The 22,896-nt window shown below is 38.9% G+C and overlaps 1 protein-coding gene across 2 annotated transcripts; it reads left to right on the top strand.

The window, feature by feature from the left end:
• Positions 1 to 2,955: 2,955 nt before the first annotated feature.
• On the top strand, positions 2,956 to 21,634 carry LOC138196342 (periostin-like). Of its 2 annotated transcripts, XM_069146290.1 has the most exons (23): positions 2,956 to 3,309; positions 4,013 to 4,111; positions 8,906 to 8,970; positions 9,091 to 9,248; positions 9,347 to 9,511; positions 9,640 to 9,786; positions 9,906 to 10,047; positions 10,907 to 11,119; positions 11,200 to 11,334; positions 11,416 to 11,564; positions 12,045 to 12,181; positions 12,888 to 13,018; positions 13,135 to 13,265; positions 14,482 to 14,584; positions 14,687 to 14,754; positions 14,869 to 14,914; positions 15,003 to 15,035; positions 17,292 to 17,711; positions 17,832 to 17,867; positions 19,634 to 19,678; positions 19,920 to 20,006; positions 20,099 to 20,134; positions 20,437 to 21,634. In XM_069146290.1, the coding sequence occupies exons 1-23, from the start codon at positions 3,191 to 3,193 to the stop codon at positions 20,490 to 20,492; spliced, it is 2,721 nt and encodes a 906-aa protein (XP_069002391.1). In that variant the 5' UTR covers positions 2,956 to 3,190; the 3' UTR covers positions 20,493 to 21,634. The 2 variants fall into 2 exon arrangements, with proteins under 2 accessions (XP_069002391.1, XP_069002392.1); XM_069146291.1 differs by lacking the exon at positions 19,634 to 19,678 and having other exon boundaries at positions 2,958 to 3,309.
• The last annotated feature ends 1,262 nt before the right edge of the window (positions 21,635 to 22,896 follow it).

The raw sequence follows: 22,896 nt of genomic DNA, 5'->3' as shown, positions 1-22,896 counted from the left end.
CAAAAACTCACAGGTCTATTTTCTTTTTTTCTCTTTTATTTCATGGATTTAATCCGTTGATGAAAATGTGTTTATGTTTTCTTAAAACAAGAGTTTCTGCCAGTGACAATAATACATGCATATAATGTTTATTAATGGTTAAAAATTGTAATGTAGATGTTTATATTTGTTTGACTTAACCATGAAACACCCTGAAAAAAAAAACTATGCTTAATAACTACTTATTTAAAAGACTGATGTCCATGAGGTTCACTTCATGCCTGAGGCTCCACATTAAAAATACATAACAGAGCTAAAAACAAGAAGTAAAGCCCAGCAGAAATCTCAGTTTCCAACAACTTCACAAGACTGTCCCACTGTCTCAAACAGAAGCAATTACGCTGTTCAAAAATGTATGAAAGCAAAATTGCATCAACTGCCCTGTTTGTTCCCCACAGACTGGACAGTTTTGTTTTCCCTTAATTGTTTGGTTGGGTTTCTTTTGCCTGATTTTTGTCACTTTTCTTTCAGAAAATTTCTATTGTTGAACAAGCAACCAATCAAGTGAAAAAGAGATGAAATATTCAACAGATGATGAAACTGCACTCCACGTGTGATCAAAAGGCTGTGGTCAAATGCTCCTGGGTTTGGGATAGATCTTTCAACTGTACTGAACCAGGATGTCACAGATGCAGAAACACATGAATAAAAAGCTCTCAGACTTGAATATATATATGCTCACACACATTTCAAATGCTTAAATCTTATTCAGTACTATTAGTATTATGTAACCCTACATATTTCTTCAGAGCATTGATGTGACTATTAAATATGACTGTCTGAGCTGCTCAGTTTTGAACCACCAGACTTTTCTTTAACATTTAGATATGAATGTGATTGACCTCAAATTTCCCAAGGGAATTGTATTATGTCTCAAAAATACTTAAAATATGTTCATTTAGAGGGATAGAACAAAATAATTTCTTTAAGAAATATTGAAAAAAGTTATACTGAGCTTTCCGAAAAGAATATAATATTAAAAAAGAAAATATATAGTGTCAAAGATTAAAGTGAATAAAATGCAGACGTGCTGCAAAGACACTATTCAAAAATGAACTGGCACATATATGCCCATTAACATCTATCTAATGTGCCTTAAAATGTTATTGCATAACATGAGAAATTATTTTCTTATGAGGTGAATCTTTCTTCCTTTTTGTCCCCAAAGCAAACTTGAGTTTTTTTGTGACCTGTTATTAAAACATTGACCAGAAAATATTCACTAGTCCTTGACAAAACTTCCCAGTTTCCACATTTCACATTCTGTATGTTTATGCCATTGTGAAAACTGCCATTTGAGGCTTTAACGTGACTGCACTGACAAGTCCTTTCCACTAGGGGGAGATATCTTATATGGGATGGAGTTCCCGCTCTCTGCTCTGCTTCCTCTGCCAACAGGTCTGCAGGATCTGTTCCCCAACCACCTGCAACCTGTAGAGGACTGTGGTGCTGCAACGAGTTGACACACATTCCCTCTTCGAGGTTTACCCTGATCGTAGAACGCTAAGAGAACAGATAGAAATGGTAGAGAGACACTGTAATTTAAAGTGAAAATCCATCAAGTAGTGTAAGTGTTTGTGTGTCTGTGTGTGTGTTTGTGGTGGTATCAGAGGAGTATGGAGAATGTATCAATCACTGGTGTGTCCTCAGTTTGTAAAGTTGTTTTTGTTTTTGTTTTTTTGTAATTAAATTTAAGCTCGCATCAAGACAAGAAGTTGTGTCCAAAGGGAGAATGTGGCCTTCTCCGAGACAGCTCAGCCTCCTGCATGCTCCTGTCATCTGTGGGATCGCAGTGGTCAGGACAGTTCACAATGAGTGAGTAAAATTGAGATGTACAATAGCTTAATAACCGTTTGATTCCAAAAAAAAATAAATCTTAATTTATTATTATGATCATAGACTCTCTATAACTAGTAAGATATCTCACTGAACCCTACTTTAATGTAAATTTAAAAAAAAAAAAAAAACGCAGTAAAGCAGTAATGGAAAAAATTGGCTCATCTTTTGATAAGTAAATATATTTTTTGGAGAGTTTTGACCTGCATGTCTTCAGTTTGTAGCATACCTGATCATGTTCAGAAGTCAAGACTGCACATGATGAGATCCGGAGAGCCTGTTTCACTGTGGATTTTCTCTTTGAAGCTGTACCAGATCTGGCTTCTACGTGGGAGATGGAGACCGCTGTAGGCTGAAAAGCTGGGTACGGGTGAGCGTTGAACTGATAAACATGACAGCAGGTAGGATGATGGGAGAAGAGGAGAACAAACGGGAGTTCAGGTGAGGAAAAGGCTGCTGGAATTGATGAATCCACACCATAAAAGTAAAGGGGTGGAGAGTGATATCCCCGGGGGTTTATAATTAATAATCCTGTCAGGTTTCTGTCAAGCATGGCGTCAAGGTTAAAACTCTGATGTAGACAGATTTATGGGTCTTTGACTTTGGTTTACGGCTTTATTTTCTAGCCTATTTAAAACGTTATAGTCAATTTAATGCTCATTAGGTGTTACTAAATGTCTCAATGTCAGGTCTTAGGGATGTGCTTAGTGCTTCCATGTGTGTTTACTGTAGGTGTGAATATGAAATATAATAACTTTGACGACTTGAATATCTTAATTCCTTTATGTGTATTTATTTGTTTCTTTTTATACGTCTTATTTTATTTCCAAGTGTGTTACCCTCTCCAAAACGTATGTATTATATAGGAGTCTGAGTTGAAACAATGCATTGGAGTGTAAAGCAATGTAAAGCTTGCATCGCAGGGTGTCCTTGGTGGTCTGGGATGTGATGGTGGTCAAGAAATTCATGCAAAATTCATGTGAAACAACACGAGGAAGGAGGAGACAATAGGCTGGAGTTAGAGCTGGAGGAAGGATTTTGACAGAAGAGAAGGGTGTGTGTGGGTGAGAGCAGCACGTAACGGTATGAAAAAGACAGTGAGGGAGTAAAACGGGAGTGGGTGTGTTAGAGGGAGAGGCTTGTTGGTATAAAAGCTCCTTCTCTCACGTGTGTTCCCATATCTCCTGTGTATTTTTTTTAGGGGGGGTGCATGCTAGTGTTTGTGTGTGTGTGCATCTGTGTGTGTGTGTTTAAAAGACAGGAGGTGTGCGTGTGTTTGTGCCCTTGCAGTACAGAGGACCGATAACTCCCCAGGATGCATCAGCTGCTAGCAGTGACCTCAGTGCTGGTGGCACTCTGCTCTTTAGGGAGCGTGGATTCTTCAGCCTATGACAAGATAGTCACCCACAGCCGCATACGGGCCAGGAATGAAGGGTAAGGAGACGGGATGTGGAAATGAGAGTTCCATTTAAAGAATGTTGTAAAAAATTAACTGAGGATGTTGACAGTCCTGATTATCTTCTGAACAGATGTAAGAACAGAAATTATATGATTAGTAACAAGCTGACAGATATGTGCTTACGTGAAGTATTAAGTATGTTAAATTGTATTTGTTCTAGGTTTTATGGGGTTTTTAAATCATATAGAGCACTTGATTAGAATGTGACAAGCACGTCAATCACATTGATGAAAATATTGCTTAAAGCCTCATTGGAAAATTCAACAATGTCTCTCACATTCATTCAGTTCCTCTGCTGAAAATAGTGTGCCCAATTTGGTGCTTAAATTTCATGTTGAATTGATTGAATATTTGCTTTTAATTAAAAGTAAATGGACTGCCATTGCTTTCTAATAAAATACTAATTAAATTAAAAACTAGTTAAATTATATGCATCAAATTATTAGTTTCACCGCACAATGCATTCCTTAGAAACATAAACATTGGCATGGAAAGAAAAAAAGCACCTTTCTATTTCTTACATTCACTCAACAACTTCCACATCTTCTCATCTTATTGTCCTTTCTTCTTAAACTCACCCATCCTCCCATCCTCCTCCCCTCCTCTCTCCCACCCTCATACACTCCCTCAACCTGGCCTTCCTCCTCACCCTCCTCACCCTCCTCTCTCCTCTCACAGACCCAATGTGTGCGCTCTGCAGCAGGTCGTGGGGACCAAGAAGAAGTACTTCAGCACGTGTAGGAACTGGTACAAAGGCTCCATATGTGGCAAGAAGGCGTAAGTCTTCACCAACACACTGACTGGAATTACTACATAATGTTATTATTATTTATAGTGCAGTGCAAACCATTTCAAGCGCACACATCCTGCGCATACACAGCAGAATTTTCAAATAAGTCAGATAAAAATAAGTACTCGAAGCTCCTGTTTCTGTAGATTGATTTCACCCCTGCACTAACTCCTCACCTCTTATTATGGCTCAATTAGCAGAGGTCATCTCTGTTTGCGGTTTCTCTCACTTGCTTCACTGAACCTTCACTCAAAAAAAGATGCAGGGTTCATATGTATTCATCTCATTACATTTCCAACATACAAACGTTAGTTTTCTCTTTGCAACTTCACACTCTCACTTTCCTACATATGGAATCTCCACACTGTCTTTACTGTTTGACTTTGTCTGTCTTTGTCCTCAATCACCCCTCCCTTCCTCTCATGTCTGGGCATGCTCTGTAGCCTGTTGGGGGTTCACTATGGTAGGCCTCTTGATGCTGTAAACTCTGCTGATTGATGCTTGACTTCCTCTCCAACATGTTTCAGGTGCACAGGAAAAATTTACTTTACATGCTTTTAGTGTCTTTATGCCGTGAGCTGAAACGAAGGAGATATTACATGTCTTGTGTCACCAGATTCAGGTTCTTGGCATATAGTAATGGAAACTTAATTTGTGCTGTGTGTGTTTACTTTTCTTTATTTTAATGCATTTTGACTGAGCTTTAGTTTTGTGCTTAATAGTGCTGGATTAAGTGGAACGTTTTGAGTCCCACAGCCTGTTTCAGAACTGAATGTTTAAAAAAAAAAAAAAAGCCCAGTTTGAACATATTAACGAGCCAAAATTTCGGGGGCATGTAGTTAATGGATTTAAATCAGAGTAATATTTTCATGTGACATAATGTGCAGAATGAGTTGATCATTAGAGTAAAAAATATGTCATGCTGATGGAGTGTAGGGTTCGGCTGGAGCTGCTCCGCTTTGTTGGTGACTCAAGTTTAGCGGGAGAGCGAAAAAAAAACTGAGAACGGCACACTCAATCTCACTTATTCTCTGTCATTAACACATATGCAGATATCAGATATACACACCTTCTCTCAGTCATGCAGTCAACCGGAACACCTGTTATTGTGAGGATGAGCCTGAAAATAAGAAGATGAAAGAGAGAACGGATCAAAGAGTGATTGAGTGCAGGGATGAGCCATTTTCGCCCAACACTGTAAAGTGATAGACTGTTCTGAGATTGTATTACCTGGAACCACCAAGCAATATCTAAAAACAAGACAACATTAAATAGCAGGAAGATGATGAGGGTAAATGAACCACACACATTTACTTGTTTTTGTCTCCCGGACTACTGAAGTGTGATAAAGACACATCTCCTTTTACAAATGCCATCAAACAGTTTATTTGGTAAAATATTTTTCTGTCATTTTTCCTAAAGTCAGATATAAAAAGATTTTAGTTTGCTGAAAGATGTGGTTGACATAATTCCTGAACAAAATAAATGTTAAAAATAAAATATCTATATTTAGTACTAACAAATAAAAGACTGTAAAGACATCAGAAACATTCTTTCCTCTACATGTCTGTGTTTTGACTTCCAAGAGTGAAAGAGCACAAATTTATGTAATTTATTAACCATAAACTGAACATGAATTCCTGAAATAGACTGCCCGACTGTATGTCTATCTGTAAAGCAAAAAATTTATGACTGGAAAAATACCAAAGAAATTGTTGAATATCAATTTTGAGAAAACATAACAAATAGAGACCCAATAAAGCCATAAAAGTCTCCCTTCTCTGCCTCTGTGGTCACAGTGAGGGCATTATTCAGCTGCAGTGGAGGAAATCCACCCAGCTGTGGTTATGGCTGAGTTGGATTTGGTGTTGATGAGAGATTAGGGAAGGGTGTTTACAGTGAGGCATTTTGGATGTAGTCGTGCTCAGTGGGGGTTGGTGCCTGAAGAAGTTGGTGTCAAAACAAGCTCTGAAGGTGCAACAGCTGAGGTCATACTTGGAGTGAAGCTTATGGAAACCACTGCTACAAAGAACAAATTACACTGATGTGAATTAAACCTGTGCTGTGTTCTTCTCAGGATCTACTCTTGATGTAATGATACCAGTAGTTCCACAAAGAGCTCTCACATTCAGCTGCTGGAGGTTCAGGTGGAAGCAATTTTCTTCAAAGAAATGTGTTTTAAATTAACGACAAAACATGCAGGGAGCAGGGAACGAGGGTTTAAAGGGAAGTTCATTCGTAGTTAAACCATAATAATGTCAGAGAAGTTGTATGTTACATGTAACCTTAATTTACACCAACTCAATTCACATGTGTATATATAAAAAAAAAAAACATTGGCACAAAACTGTAATGTTTTGATCTGATGCCAAACAACCCCACCTAATATTTGTGTGTGAGTGCGGTGTGTGTGTGTGTGTGTGTGTGTGTGTGTGTGTGTGTGTGTGTGTGTGTGTGTGTGTGTCTTTGTGTGCACACTCATGACCCATGTTTGTACATGTGCTCATCTGGAAGCCACATTGAGCTGCTTCATGCAGTGACACTGTTAAAGGCCTGGTTGCAGTGCACTGGCTTGTTCTGTCTCTGGTGCCCACATTATCTATTATCCTGTCAGACCTCAGCCGCTGAGCGGTGATTTCATACCTTCCGGACAGCCAGTCCTTCAGGGATATTTCTGTATTTTATATAGTAGAAATTAGTGTCAGAGCACAGACTGATTGCTCTGTAAGAAATAATAGATAGATAGATAGATAGATAGATAGATAGATAGATAGATAGATAGATAGATAGATAGATAGATAGATAGATAGATAGATAGATAGATAGATAGATAGATAGATAGATACTTTATTAATCCCACAAGGGGAAATTCTTTCGCTGGTTATATTTGCACAAAATTAGCCTATTCACAGCTTCAGTGTCATCACACACACATTTCCATAAACACTTGAATTCAAGGGGATTAGATAGTTTGCCAAAACATGAGTCATTTTAGGAAGCTGAAGGGAGAAAGTGACTGATGTTGCTTTGGTGTGTGTGCGTGTGTGTGTGTGTGTGTGTGTGTGTGGGGTGGGGGGTGCGTGTGCGTGTGTGTGTGTGTGTGTGTGTGCGTGTGTGTGTGTGTGTGTGTGTGTGTGTGTGTGTGTGTGTGTGTGTGTTGGAAGGGAGTGTTTTATTTTTGCACAATATATCACTGCTGTTCATCTCTGAAAGGAAAGCAAACAGTTATGTGTTTTGGATGTGAATCAAGTTAAATCCCAATGAAACTTATTCAAGAGCTCCGTGTATATTTCTCTGGTGGGTTGTTGTTGAGCATCCAATGTTGACTCCCATCCTAATTTGTTTGCCTCTTGGAAGACATGTGTCAACTTGGGAGGAGCTGGCAAATGCCAGCTATGATGACCAGCTATAGTTCAGTATCAGTACAACTCTATGTGAAAAACATAGTTTATTCCTCCATTAAACCTGCATTACTGGCTCACAGTATCAGCCTCCTCACAACTCATTCTATCAGTCATAATCCTGTAATAAAGTGCAACCTGAGTTCCTGTGAACGGCTGAGTGAGGAGCATAGTTCAGCTGCACAGCTCGTTTGGAGTGTGTAGTGTTAACAGGACCTCTCAGCTTCCTGACAGGATGTTTCTACTTCTTTCAGTTCTGTTTTCACAAATTTTCATAAGCTGTTCCTTCCACCCAAAAATGTAAGCTATTATATGAACACAAGAAGTTGACTGTGCGTGAAGATTTTGTTTTCTTTGGAGACTTTTTTGATTAATGGCCAAGAGAAAGGGAAAGTGTGGCATACTGGTCTGGTTTTCATGTTAACAGTATGTCAACATCAAGTTAAATAGTGTAAAGCTTTGATTTCCTGAGGAATGTAGTAACTGGGAGTTTCCATAATGTTTCTTAGACCATGGTGTTGGATTTGACGAATGTGACAGCCCACAGAAGTGATCCTGAATATTTTATACACCATACTGATCTTTTGGTTCTCTACTAAAGCACAGCTTTTCAATGTCATTAATATTTTTCTCAGGCTCTGTTTTGATCATGTTGCTAACACACGACTGTTGCTGTAACTTTTTAAAATTCTTGTCTCAGGCTTTTTCATTTGCTGGGTTTACTGCTGTTGCATGATATATTGGAAATTATATTGGCTGACTCTGTTGCAAGTTTTCAGCTTTTTTTCTGTGACTGACATGCTGGGAATGGTGCGCTCTCTACCAGTTTGCCTGTGGAAGCATTTTTTAATGAACCACTTTAATATAAATTGTGTTTTTCTCTTATCTTTTTTTAAATTCTGCTTGACCTGCTTCCTTTTTTGGATGTGTTCTTGTTTTTCCTCACTTTTATGTGCTTTGCTTGATTACGGATTTGTTATTTGGTGAGTAAGACTACCTCTGTGCAGCCTTTGTGTCCTGTCATATGTTTCCACCACCCAAAATCCAAGGACTCATCATTCTCTCAAATATCCAGAAATTGTTTATTTTACTCTCAGCTGTCAGTTCCGCTTAATTGATCTGGCAAATGTCTTATGTTTTCTCAACTTGCATTGCATTCACATTGCATGGTGCTCTAATTCAGTTTTGTGTATGCTGTTGCAAAAACAATGAAACATTATAATGTACGGCTCTCTGACTGTAAGTACTCCAGCAACAAAGAAATCCTTCTTTTTTTTACATTGTGCACCTTGATAAAGTTAATTTATGTCTTTAATTTCACTAATCCACTGAAAGACTGAATGAGTTTTAACATTTTTGTGTTGTTGTTCATTTTATCAGTCTGGTTTTATATGAATGCTGTCCTGGGTACATGAAGATGGAGGGCATGAGAGGATGCCCTGCAGGTAGGTGGCTGACACCACAGCAACAGTCTGGTCAATTTTCTGTAGTAACTACTGTACTGTAGTAATTAAAAATGTCAATCCTTTGTTATGCTATTTCCTTTGCCCCCCCCACCCCACCAGTGGCTCCCATTGACCATGTTTATGGTACGCTGGGGCTTGTAAAAGCGACGGCCACGCAACAATACTCTGACATATCCAAGCTGAGAGAGGAAATTGAGGGCAAAGGCTCTTTCACCATGTTTGCACCCAGCAATGAGGCCTGGGATCAGCTGGACCCTGTGAGTAAACTGGAGGTTTTAACCATTCTCAAAGAACACATGCAATAATAACATTTGACATCCTTACTGCCCTGTAACTAATGTTGGGATTTCCAAAGACTATACGGTCTGCACTGGTGAGCAACGTGAACATCGAGCTGTACAACGCTCTTCACTTCCACATGGTGAACACCCGTCTTCTTACCAAAGACATGAAGAACGGCCAGACTGTCACTTCCATGTATAATGACCTGGGGCTCCACATCAACCACTACTCAAATGGGGTCAGTTTAAGCACTGTGTAGTTAAGCACAAGATTGCATTAATACTTGAATTATGTCTGTAACGGACTTTGATGGTACATCAAGACACAGGTGGTCTAAACTTAATAAAACATTTTCTTTCTGTGAAGATTGTGACAGTGAACTGTGCCAGGATCATCCATGGTAACCAGGTGGCCAGAAACGGTGTGGTGCATGTCGTTGACCGGGTTATCAGCGCTGTGGGGAACACCATCAAGGATGTCCTGGAAGTCAACAATGAGCTCTCCTCTTTCAGTGTATGTTAAATTCACCCCACTTTCCATAGAGAAAAGATTAAAACTCATTTGTTCAATCAAAATCTTCCAATATGACAAAATGTTGCATGGAAGACACACTGTCCTGTCTTTATTCCCAGGCTGCAGCGTTGGCATCTGGTATGATGGACAAGCTGGACCAGCCAGGCCAATACACTTTGTTCGCTCCAACTAATGACGCCTTTGAGGAATTGAGCCCAGGCTATCTGGAGCGTATCATGGGAGACAAAGCCGTTATTGCAGGTACTTTGTGCGTAAGATACACTATTGATGATGTAAAAATATATGAATTTGTATAAATATGGTGTATTATGGTGTATGGTGTATGTGTTAAACACACATTGACGCGATTGTTGTGAGTATGTTATAATGTTAATGTTAGAATTTTGCTCAAAAGATCACTGTGCCAAAGGAGCCTCGCACAGCTGCGTGCTTGACTGTGCACTTTGAAAGTCTTGTTGATATTTTGATATAAGTGCAGAAAACTCAAAAACATATGGAACAACTCAATAAAGTGTGTAACTTTTTTTGTAGTTTTTAGAAATTTTAGTTCAGAACTGTTACATATTATGCATTTAATATTAATTTGTGATGAAGTGAACTTAAATTATGTTGATAGCGTATTGTCAAAATACAACTGAAACCATCTGTGTCCACACACAACACAATGAAAGCAGGGAACAGCTTATCTGCCTACTTGCTGAATCATGAGAATGAGCATGAAGCCAGTCTTCCTCAGTAAGCGACTTCCTCTGGCAAAAACAATATATCTGCAGATAAATTCTCAGACACTTGGAAGCCAGGCTTTGCTGACCATCTATGTTAAAACTCCTTCCAAAAGCAGAGTAATTTGGCCCACAGTACAGTGCTGATTGCATTTTAATTTTGCGGGGTTTGGAAGGTGTAATCCCATATCTGAATATTGACAGAAGTGCCTAATTATTTCTGAAAGAGCAGACAATGTGAGTGATGATTGCAAGCATAAATCTTGGATAGCCGCAAGCTACAGGCCACCAGAAGAATTTAAAAGAGTGGAATCTGATCAGCATATTTTTCTACTTTTCTCCATCTATCTCTCTCACACTTTGATCAACCCTTTCAGCCTTGGTGAACTACCACCTGTTGAACAGTGTCCAGTGTGCAGAAGCCATCATGGCAGGATCAGTGTATGAGACAGCAGAGGGCAGCACCATAGAGATCGGCTGTGATGGTGACAGTCTGACCGTCAATGGCATCAAGATGGTGCTGAAGAAGGACATTGTAACCTCCAATGGTGTCATCCACCTCATAGACCAGGTGCTCATCCCTGACTCAGGTAAAACATAGCTTGAATTTGGTTAAATTATTTGGCTGTACAATGTTTTCTTTGATCACAACTTTGATGATTCATATCAGCCAAGGACGTGATGGAGCTGATAGGAGACTCCCAGAGCACCTTCAATGACATGGTGTCTGAACTGGGCTTAGCTGCCGCCATAGGTCCGAAGACACAGTACACACTGCTCGCTCCTTTGAACGCTGCCTTCACTAGTAAGTTAAATATCTGTTTCGTACAACTCAGCACAATAATTTTATCGTTTTAAACCTCTAACTTTTCTGTATATTTGTCAGATGAGGTGATGTCAACAGACCAGAGCCTGCTGAGAGCCATATTGGGAAACCACATTTTGAAGTTCAAAGTTACCCTGAGCGAGCTCTACAATGGACAGCTGCTGGAAACACTCACTGGCAAACTGCTCAGAGTCTTCATTTACCGCACTGTGAGAACTATGTTTGTGTGTGTGTGTGTGTGTGTGTGTGTGTGTGTGTGTGTGTGTGTGTGTGTGTGTGTGTGTGTGTGTGTGTGTGCATGCGTGCGCGCAGCTATTGTTGCATCATAGAGTCAAACAGAGTGAAAAACCAAAATAGAAAGACAATGATAAATTAGAGGTGAAGATGATGGAGAACAGCAGCATCCATACTGGAAATCTGAAGTTCATTATCAGGCCTCTTACCAAGTGTTAACATGATTTTTCTGTTTTTCAAATGTGTAAATAAACAGGAAATTAGTCCAGCTCTTTGCAGATGAGATGTGTTTCAGATATGACAATCACCTTGGTGTAATTTGCTATTCTGTTTGATTGATTGTGATCAAAGAGGACAGTGTGACAACCCTCTTCCCCTAGAATAAATAGTTACCAGATCTGAAAAATGTATTTTAGACCTGTAACTGCACTCTCTGAATGTTTCTCTCTTGGTAGGCTGTGTGCATAGAAAATGCATGTTTGGTGCGTGGCAGTAAGGAGGGAAGCAACGGGGCACTTCATCTTATGAGGACCCTGATCAAACCGTCTGAGAAAACAATCTACGAGCTCCTGATTGCTGACGGACGTTTCAAGTGAGAACACATCTATATTTTTTTGCCATACTTTGGTTTTCCCTTTGTTAGTGTCAATGCTTTACCCTACACCTTTCACATTTTAAGCCTCTATGGGACCTTATGGGTACCAGTAGAAGCTGATGATGAATAATAGAGGAAACAGATGTGTGGCTCAGTGACACCACACAACTGCACAAGACTGCTAGAGCTATAATCCTCCTGATTAAAACAAGCAACACCTGAGCATTTGTTCTCGTCCAAACGCAACATAATGTGATCTCCTTAACAAAAGTAAATTTGTCATTATAGTTACAGCTGTTTTCCTCGTAGAAAAAAATAGACTTCATGTCCTGTCTGGCTTGAGTTTATGCAGTCATAAACACAAATGCTGACCAAGAATAAAAAATAAAATGTCAACAGAGCTCGTAAATATAGGAAGAAAAAAAAAGCCTTTTACTTTGGAGTGTGTTGTAGCAGTGTTCAAGTGATGTCAGTGACCACATGTGGCTCAAACAGCTTACCTTTTATCGATTAATTTTTCATTGTTGTTTGGTTCCACCTTTGTAAATCATAAAACATATTCCACCTTATCATTTCCATGAAACCAAAAGTGTAAAAATTCAGCCTTCAGACTTCAGTTCAGGCCTCATTTCACTCCAGCAGTCCAATACATTGACTGAGTGAATTGATGATTCATCTTTTCTGTTTTTGTGAATTACCATAGAATTTTCCTGTCACTGATGGAAACAGCAGGTCTGTATGATCTGCTAAAGCAGGAAGGCTCCTACACCATCTTTGCACCAACAGACGATGCCTTTGATGGCCTCAGTAAAGAGGACCTTGCTCTGCTAAAAAGTGAGTACTCTGCTGAGATGAAGATATGCAGTTATGTGCTGTTGAATAAGGAGAGAAAATAACAAGAATGGTATCTCTACTGTATGGAATGACGTTCCCTCTGTTGTCATTGACAGGTGATCTAAATGTTTTGAGAACCATTCTTCTGTACCACCTCAGCAATGGTGTCTTCATCAATGGTGGACTAGAAGGAGGAGTTACCAATCTCCTTAAAACCCTCCAGGGCAACAACCTGCAAGTTAAATCTGTACGTCATCATTTGAGTGTATATATTTGTGTCCTTAGAGTCAAAGAGGCAGCAGTGATTTTCTGAATCTGTCTACATTTTGCACATTCATTTAGCAATCAAACAGGGATAACCCATTGATAACAGAAAATACCAATCGCTGCACCAACAGATGTATCGGCACATGAAAGTCAACACACTAGTTGGCTTACAGCTATATTTCAATTGCTGCCCACTTTAAAATATAAACAAAAGTTATCAAGAAAGATATTGTGAAATTGACCATATCCTTATTGAGCATATTTGTATTATGTCAATTTTAAGTGACCATATAAATACATGGTGAGCCTCCGTTGTGAGACTTAAACCCAATCTTTCTCCACATTCTCATCGAAACAATAGCATCAAAGAGCCTGTTTTAATCTACTTCAAAGCTGCAGAATCTACTTCGGTCTCTGAAGGAGAGCCAGAAATAATAAAACCTGGCTTCCTGTCACTTCTATCAACGCCCACTCTCGGTATTCACTCACCACTCCCACCTCTCATTTAGATGCCCTCCACCTGCTCTTGATGTCCATCTGCTTTGCTCTTTGCTCCTCAGTCATCATGCGGACTTCATTATCAGTTCACCCATTACCTCAATTCTGCCTTTGCTCTCTCTCCGACCGTGCTATCTATCGGGTTATCAGTCAAGGTGTCATATCAGGCCTACAGAACTTCCTTAGTAGACACAGGAGAACTTGTTTGAGATTTTTTTAAACTAACAGGAGAGAGGACTTTCCGGTCCTCTATCAGTTAAACAATGGAGAGGACAGTGATTAATGGAAATGTGTGGTTGTTTTTAAAAAAAACTGAACTTAGGCTAATAGTGATGATGCTCAATATAGTGGAAGAGACAGGAAGCAGAGAAGCAAAACCTATCCCTTACCTAGCTTGTCTTTTAGTCACCTCCCTGGAGATGATTGAATTGCAGGAAATTAATTATAAATGGGAATCCCAGATTTCATTTACGAGTATAAAGCACACAGCCCAGCATTGTTATCCGCCAAACCATTTAAAAACTATTTTTTTTAAGGTGTACATTCAGACGTCTTAAAAAGTATACACAAGCGTCTTGGTCAGCCTACAGTTTTTTTTGGTTTTTTTTAAGGAAGTAGTTGTTTATTTATATCTTTGAAAAAAAAAAAAAATATATATATATATATCTATTCACTGTTATTTTGTTTGTTTTTACCAGGTGAACAACTCTATCCATGTAAACTCTGTGGACGTGCCAAACAGTGACCTCATGGCAACGAACGGTGTGATCCATGTGGTGAAAAATGTGCTCTATCCTGGGGGTGAGACAGCATATATTTCCATACGTTCATGCAATGTGCACTTTGTGGCAGGATGCATTTGTTTCATTGGATACCTGTTGTACATGATGCATTATCTTACAGACCTTCCTGTGGGCCGTCAGGACCTCCTTGTCCTCCTGAAGAAGCTGATTAGGTACATCCAGATAAAGGTAGGCAAAGGAAAAACAGATGTGTATGAATGTATGCTGGTCAAAGATTTTTTTTTTTTTTTTCTGTCTGGTTTGTCTTTTGCTTATCAATCCGTTATTCTTTTTGTTCTTTAGTTTGTTTCTGGATTTTCCTATGCTGAGATCCCACTCACCTTCATCAGTAAGTTTCCTTAGTGTTACTATTGCTGTATGATGTCTAAATATTATCGCACGTGAAACAAGTTAAAACTAATTTTGTTACTTCACAGAGAGGACCATTACAACTACTCGTTATATTAAAGGTAAGACCTAAAACTTAACACGATTGAAAGATTTGAATCAACTTTGGTCATGGGATAGCTTTAACATTAGTGGAGATGATAAATAGCATGACTGCCTTTGAAACTAATTGATGTTTTTTGTTCAACAATGAGAATCAATACTTTAAGTGAAATCCATCCTGTTTGCTAACATTACCTCGAAGAATCTAGGTAGCAGATAAACTTCTCTCAAAACGGAGGTGTCTAAGCTTATGATGAAAAAACGAGTGAGTGGACAACTTTGTTAACACAGTCAAATACCAATTGTGCAACAACACAAGCAACCTTTTTATGTACTTACTAGTAAAACAGCAAGAAGGCCAGCTGTGTAGCTTGGCATCTGACCTGCAACTCTCGCCAATGACTAAAAGCCAGTTGGAAATTTACTCTTCTCTTCTTAGCTTTCTCCATTAATGTCCTCTTCGACTCTTCGCCTCTCTACTGACAATACTGTGGTAGCTTTTTCTTATAGGCAGTTGAAGGCCCATAGCTGGTGGTATGGGGTGTAGTGGGGTAAAGCGTTAAACAATTTTTACAGGAGACCACACACAATCAACCCAAGTTACATAATGCAACAGGCTTTTGGGGTGCCGAGTGGGAATAAAAGACATGCTGTTGTCCTTAAGTCAGTGTACCATCAAAATGATAGTTGCATAATGTTGCTTTAAGGCCTTTTCTCTGGTCCCTCGACTTCTTGTCTCTAATCATCCACTCTCAGTACTTATAAGTCAATGCCGACCTCTTGGCATATTTAATCAGTTCCTTAGGTATGAGGTAATTAGGCTGTCAAAGTAGAACAGGTTTAGAGACCATAGAGAACTCTAGGATGTTGCTCATTCAGCTGGGCTGAGTCCAGTGCACTTCCATACAAATGGAAGTGTGCCTTGACATATTGGGTAACATAGGAGAAATGAAGTCCAAAGGTAATTAGGTTATTAGGCGCATTACTTGGACTACAGAGCTGAAGGACTCCAGGGGTTTTCATTTTTAGTGTTTGCAATTTTATACAATAAATGAACAGAAATACTCAAGACAAAGCTTCAATTTCTATTTTCTACTGTTTGGGCCTTTGGCCTTAACTCTCTTGCTCCCCTGTCTTTTATCAAACTAAATAATGTAAAAGGAATCATCATTCTTTAGTTAATCCAATTTTTATATTCCTTACAAGTAGACATCACTTTGTTTTATGAGTTCAGGAGACATTAGGTTTATTACCTCTAAAGAGACTCTGTCTACATCTTTTGTAAAGAGAGGTAATAGCCGCAGATTTATACTGCACCATTTATCATTCACATTTTCATGAGGTTGACGTGTTACAGTTGAAGTTCTTAAAGTACAAAAACAGTGTTGTGACATTGTCTGATACACAATATCACATTGCATATGGCTCTGATTGATGTGTTAGTCCTTGAAAAAGGCAAACTAACCATCCCTCATTTTGATGCACTGTCACTGTAAACACAGATAAATAAAAGGTATTATCTTTACTATTTAGCTATTAATTGAAATAATTTATCATCCAGATCACAAGGGAAAGCAGCCACAGTTTTAAGCATAAATTACCAAAATCTCTTAATGACCTTCTTTGAAAGACAGACATAAATCTGTCTCTGATTACCAAACTAGGCCACATATCAAGGGACCTCAGGCCAAAGATTACAAGCCCTCAGATACAAACACACATCTGTTAGCTTTCATCTCTTTCTGGCTCATATAAATACAAAAAATCATCAGCAGTAGAAACCATGAAAGAGGTAGAAGACTGTTCCTGGCTGAAGTTTCTAGTGAAGCGGATTCAAAATGTGATTTGTAAGATTTTACGGAGACATCCATCCCCAGATGGGAATTTATTGGCGGATGTTCACATTTCATTTTCTATCATTTTTAAACTAGTTGTCAAGATTTTTTTTAAACTCTAACATATGTAACTGATGGTTTAAATGTAATGCTTCGAACAACTAAGGGAGAAAATGAGATCCGTCCGTAGGGACCAGCTTACTGGACCGTGGAGCACAAAAGCACTTATTAAAGACTCTCTTTTTTCAGTGATGCAATCTAATATTTTGTGAATGCCAGTTTCAATTTGTTCCACTTCTTGTTCTAATCTGCTTTGATTACTGCACATAATAGGCCTCCAGCCTCCTCCTTCACTCTCATTAGAGAATATATAGGAATGTTTTAAAGATAGCCTTCCTGTCATTCCTAAGGCTTGATCATATTACCTCTCCCTCTCTACAGTCCCTGATTCAACAAATGTGATTAAAGTCATTGAAGGAGAGCCAACTGTCACCAAGATTACAAGGGTTATTGAAGGGGAGCCAACCATCACGAAGGTGACAAGAGTCGTAGAGACAGAACCAACGGTTACTAAGGTGGTTATCGAGGGAAAACCTGTGGTCACTACGGTAACAAGGGTCATCGAAGGTGATCCTTCTCTCACCAAATTAACCAGAGTCATCGAGGGTGACCCTTCTCTCACCAAAGTAACCAGAGTCATCGAGGGTGATCCTTCTCTCACCAAAGTAACCAGAGTCATCGAGGGTGATCCTTCTCTCACCAAAGTAACCAGAGTCATCGAGGGTGATCCTTCTCTCACCAAAGTAACACAGGTCATTGAAGGGCAGCCTACCATTACCAAAGTTACAAGAGTTATTGAGGGTAAGTTCACAACATTTTTACAAAATGCTTAAATCCTTCATAATTTGAGTGCACAACATAAGCTAGATGTTAAAATTTAGACCTCAAAACGGCTTGATGACTTGGTGCCTTTACCTGTAGGTACAGAGGTTGATGCAAATGGAAAGAGGATTATGGGTGAGTTTACTTAACACGCTTACCTCCTTGTAGAGCATTGTAGCCTAGATCTAGGCACTTTCATGCATTTTCTAACAGCTCTTTTAACAAAGGCATCCACGGTCCTGTTGACCACTGAGCATCATCATCATGTAATTCGAATTTCATGTCACATTACGTTTCACATTTCCTTGGTTGTCATCAATTTGAGTCATTAGACATACAGTATTGTTTTCATGGTGTGCACCATTTTTGCCTTGAGGGGACATTTTTGTGAATGTTTTGTTTTTGTTCATGTCAGACTTACTTCAATCACTATCCATACTATTTTGTATATCTTTCTTGCCTGTAATGACTACAGACAGTGACAGAAGGAATTTTAATTTGCATTGCCATGTTTAAACACAAGCAGTGATTTGGTCGTTGTTGGCTACAACTGTTAGCTTCCAGCTATTTCTTTATCTGACGTTTTGCTTTCCACTGGTGGGTCAGAAACAAACCAACAACGCAGATGGTTTACATCCTGTGCTGCTGGGGCTGGCTTAGTGCCAGCCTGAGTCTGGCTGCTGCCTGAGCCTGTCTTCTCAGTTTCTCAACTTCTTGAAAACGTCCACAGTATTCCTAACTTGACTGAAACAACACACTGGTTCAACATTTCTGAAGTCAAGTTTGCAGCACACCAGAAAGGACTCATCAAGGCAGGGAGAACTTTTCACATTCATCTGTCGGTGACATTTTGGGACACAAAATACTTATCTACAAGGATGGATCAAAAAGTTCCAATACTGCTCCCGTTGTACTTGAACGCAGCATGGCACCCTGACGTGTTTCGTCGCGAGTACGTTTTCCAAGTTATGTCGTATGATCAGCATCAGCACCTGAGTTAGAGGCGGTCCTGTGACCACTGGGATGTGCATATTTGTGATGAAAAAAAGAATTATGCAGATTATGAGGGTAAGCAAAGTCAGATTTACCCAAACACAACTTCGTTAGCATTAGTATTGTGACTCAATCCATTTTATCAAATACGCCAGTGAAAACACTCAGATTGTTCCTTTGGATTGTACAGTCTACTATGACAAGCTTTGGCCTGCCACAATCCACATGATTGAAAGCTCATTCTGGTTTTGGTGTTTGCATAGACTCATGGATTGATTGTTGATTTTTACAGTCTGTCTTCTGATCCAGCACACATAACTACAAGATAAATGCAAGAGTTTGTACATGATCTTTGACTGCCTGTGGTGCACCATGATTTGGATGTCTTTTCATCTCATTGCTTATCCATCTGATTTCATCCCATTGTCCTCATTTTTGTCTCTCAGGCAAGAATGGCTTCATTACTCATACTATGTCTTACTTAGATGTAAACATGTATGTGTGTATAGAGTGCAAATTATAATGTGCCATGTTGGGGAGGCCAACTCAGACCATTGGGCGATTGGCTTTTGTGAGTGCAGGTGCAGGCGCGCTGTCAACTGTTTGCCCCTACAACTTCTTCTCTGGTGTCTTGCAGCTTATCTTGTGAGCTAAGACAAAGAATTGTCTCTGTTTTCTTGACCTGAGCTCCCCCGGCACACCTGTACTTCGCACCCTGTGCATTGTGAGCAAGCGTGTATATGTGTGTGTTCATAAATAGTGCCCTTTTGTGCTTAACTATATGTTGGCGGTGGCGGAGGAGGTGTTTTATGGGGTGTATGTACCTGTCAGTCTGTCTGTCTGTCAGTCAGTACAGTTGCTAAGTCGTTAAATGACTTTCAACACCCTTCTCCGCTGCCGGTCTGAAGGTGGAGCCAGATACATCATGGTGAACGAGCCTCAGATCATTGAGGGTAGGGTGTCCTTACATGAACACTTTATACCAAACAAGATTCTTTTAAATGTTTTCCTTTTGTCCTTGAAATAATCATGTTCATATATAAGTATTCATTCAAATGAAAAACCAGTGATTACTTCTTTGTGGGAAAGAGAATATGATGAATTTTTAACACTGATGCTGCTCCTTACATGATTCTGTATGAGGCAAAAATTGCTTTGAATTGTTAATGTAATGGTTTTGTTTTGAACGTCCAGGACCAGACTTCTCAAAGATCACAACCATCCATGGAAACCCAACTCTGATTGATGAGGAGTCAGAGAGAATTACCAAAATCATCAAAGGTGAACACTCATAACTGCTGATTGGCATGGATTTTGTGAAGTACTTGCATGTCTATGTATCCAAACGCACTGACTGACTCTTCATTTCACAGAGGGAGGTCGAGTCGCTGCTGCCAGGAAAGCTCCAGGTAAAAGCATGATTCGTTGATGCCGCATTATCAACCCCAATGTTGGAACAGACTAAAGAGAGTTTGCCAAAAAACACATAATCACAACTGGAAAATATGCAGAGCAAAAGTGAACTATCTAACCACAGACAGTCATTGTTAGATTTTATTTTCACAATTTTCTTTTTTCTAATTATTTGTCTTTGAGTCATTCCACCTCATCTTCAGATTTGATTTCTTTCCTCCTTGACATTTTCGCTTTTGTCTTTATATTTATTGAATTCCCTTATTTTACTGTGCCCCATCTGCCTCGTCTCTTACAGTTGGAATGAGGAGGAGAGCAAGGCTGGTGAGGCGTCACCACAAGACAAGAGAGTAAATCCAACTGAGACAAAACTACCTTAGGGCTCACCGCAGACACTGAATGCATCTCCAGCGCTGCTGGTCGAGTGATGGTTGATTGGAAAACCGTGGACCAATGGAGAGAAATCAAATCAATCTGGCGATTTCTTTGTCGAAACTACCATTAAGAATTATTGTTTACTATTCCATCTGGACCATACTGTATGTGATAGGCATGGTGTGTAATAGTTATGCAATGACATTTGGATACCCTTCATGTAAGTAATGTAAGGGTACAAATGAAATATGAATCTTTGCCATGGGGTAAACGGGGCTAAAGGTGAGATATATTCTACCACTGAGATTTTTTTTTTAAAGTTTGCTCCTTTTTTTTATCGTTTTACTTTGTAAACAGATTTTGTGGGAAGACTTTTGTATGCTTTTTATGGTGCTCGCATTCTGTGCAACACATGCATTTTAATTAATACAACAAATAGTGTTTTGCTACCATTACATGTTATACTGTACATCTGTAAATTATCACAAGATAATTCAAAACTACAATAACTTCTTTCCAGTTTTCATGACTGCTTTTACTCAATAATACCAAAACGTTTCATTCTTTTGAGTGTGAGCTTGATTTGTAAACGTCTATTTACAAACTGGCTTCACAATCATGTTTTTACCTCAAAAATAAATAACTAATAAAGTGTGTAAATACAATGAACATATTAAGAATACTGACTTTCATTTGTGTATCCATGTTCTAATGTTGCTAATTTTCATTAGATGAATAATAGTTGCAATATTACGACCTGCCTCAATAATATTGAAATTGATCACATTTACTATTATATAAAATATTAATAATATTTGAAAAAAACATTCTCTGAAAAGTGGAACTAAACAGAGTCACTTAATAGAAAACATGATGGTTAAAAAAAACTGTATATTTCACAAATTACCTGGTTGAAACTATTCATCTCTAATAAACATACACATCTTCAAGAATATTACCATTTACATGAGGGTATGTCAAGCTAATTTTTACTCATTGGCTTTGGGTAGTATGTCACATGGCTCTGTTGCCATGACTCTTCGTGTCATATGAGTGATCAGCGTCCCTTATCTTGTAATTAAATAATACCTTTTCAGCATGAATCAAAGGTACAAATAATGTTTCTGTTCTCTTGTGTCTGTCTTCAGTTTATTGATCATACTAATAAATACATATAAAAATGTAGTTTTTGAACAGTGCTTGATAAATATACAAAATATCATCATTGTTCTTAGTGACCTTGTGAAATATGTATTTTGGGAAAAGTAGTACCTGCACTTCTACTACCTTCCCCATGAACACACATTTTGGACAAATTTTCCATACTGAAACTGAACTACATCCACTCCCAGGGTTTGACCCAAAGGCTTAGCAAACTCTTCCTCTCTGAGCTCTGTGCCAGACAGCTCTGTTGTTGGTCGTCCAACTCTAAATGAAAAACAGCTGACCGTGGCAATGAATTTACAATTTACAGAGACTGTTAGTAGTTTCTGCGGGAGACAAGAGCAAAAATTGGATAGCTTGATATTAGCAGACCCAAATTCATTTCATGAATAGATAAGGCTCTGGCCCTTTCACCAACTGGCATTGACTACCATATGATGCATGTTATGCACGTAATGCATTTAAAAATGGACATCTAAAAAGTAAATCAATAACAAAGTGCTTTGAAGTGCAATCCTAAAAACAAATGCCAAAAGACTCAAAATTCAAAAGTCAAAGTCAATAAAAAATGTTCCCATCATCATTATGATGTCATTCTGTCCATAATCATGCTCTACTACCACTGCCGTTGTTCTAAATAGATTTTGAAACAAACGCTTGGCTTCAACATTACCACACACGCCCATTGGTTGCTAATTAGTTCACCCTTCAGCCTTTTTATTTTTTGGTGGCTTTGGTTTAAAAAAATAGACATGAAAAAATAAACGATGGTATTTTTCTCGACAAACAGGGAGCCAAAGTTAAACAGGAACTTGGAGAAGAAAGAAAACGTCTTTCAGAATCCCCCTTTTAGAAAAACAAACTAACTCTAACTTAAACTGACAGAGCTTGATTGTACTCCAAACTCCAACAAAGCTAAGACAAAGCGTGATAATAAGACTGAACAAATTCATTGATATAAACTTTTTTCTTCTTGGACTTGATTACGGGGAAAGCTGAATGTGACTGAGGGGCTTGATTTTAGCACAGCTGACAGAAGGAGAGAGAGCCAGGAAAGCAGAGTGAGCCAGGAAAGCAGAGTCTAATTGGCACAAGTGCTACCTGATTACTAATGACCCTTTTTAAGTGGTAGCATTCTCAGACTCCACACAAACACGCGTGCCTGAGTAGACAACATTCAGCTGCTGAAGATTGTCAGAAAACACGGCCTATCTTCTAC

This window comes from Embiotoca jacksoni, unplaced genomic scaffold (assembly GCF_022577435.1).
Source record: "Embiotoca jacksoni isolate LCO1_2020_lvr unplaced genomic scaffold, fEmbJac1.0.p SCAF_13, whole genome shotgun sequence".
Classification (NCBI taxonomy): domain Eukaryota; kingdom Metazoa; phylum Chordata; class Actinopteri; family Embiotocidae; genus Embiotoca; species Embiotoca jacksoni.
This window is presented reverse-complemented; position numbering and strand designations above follow the sequence as displayed.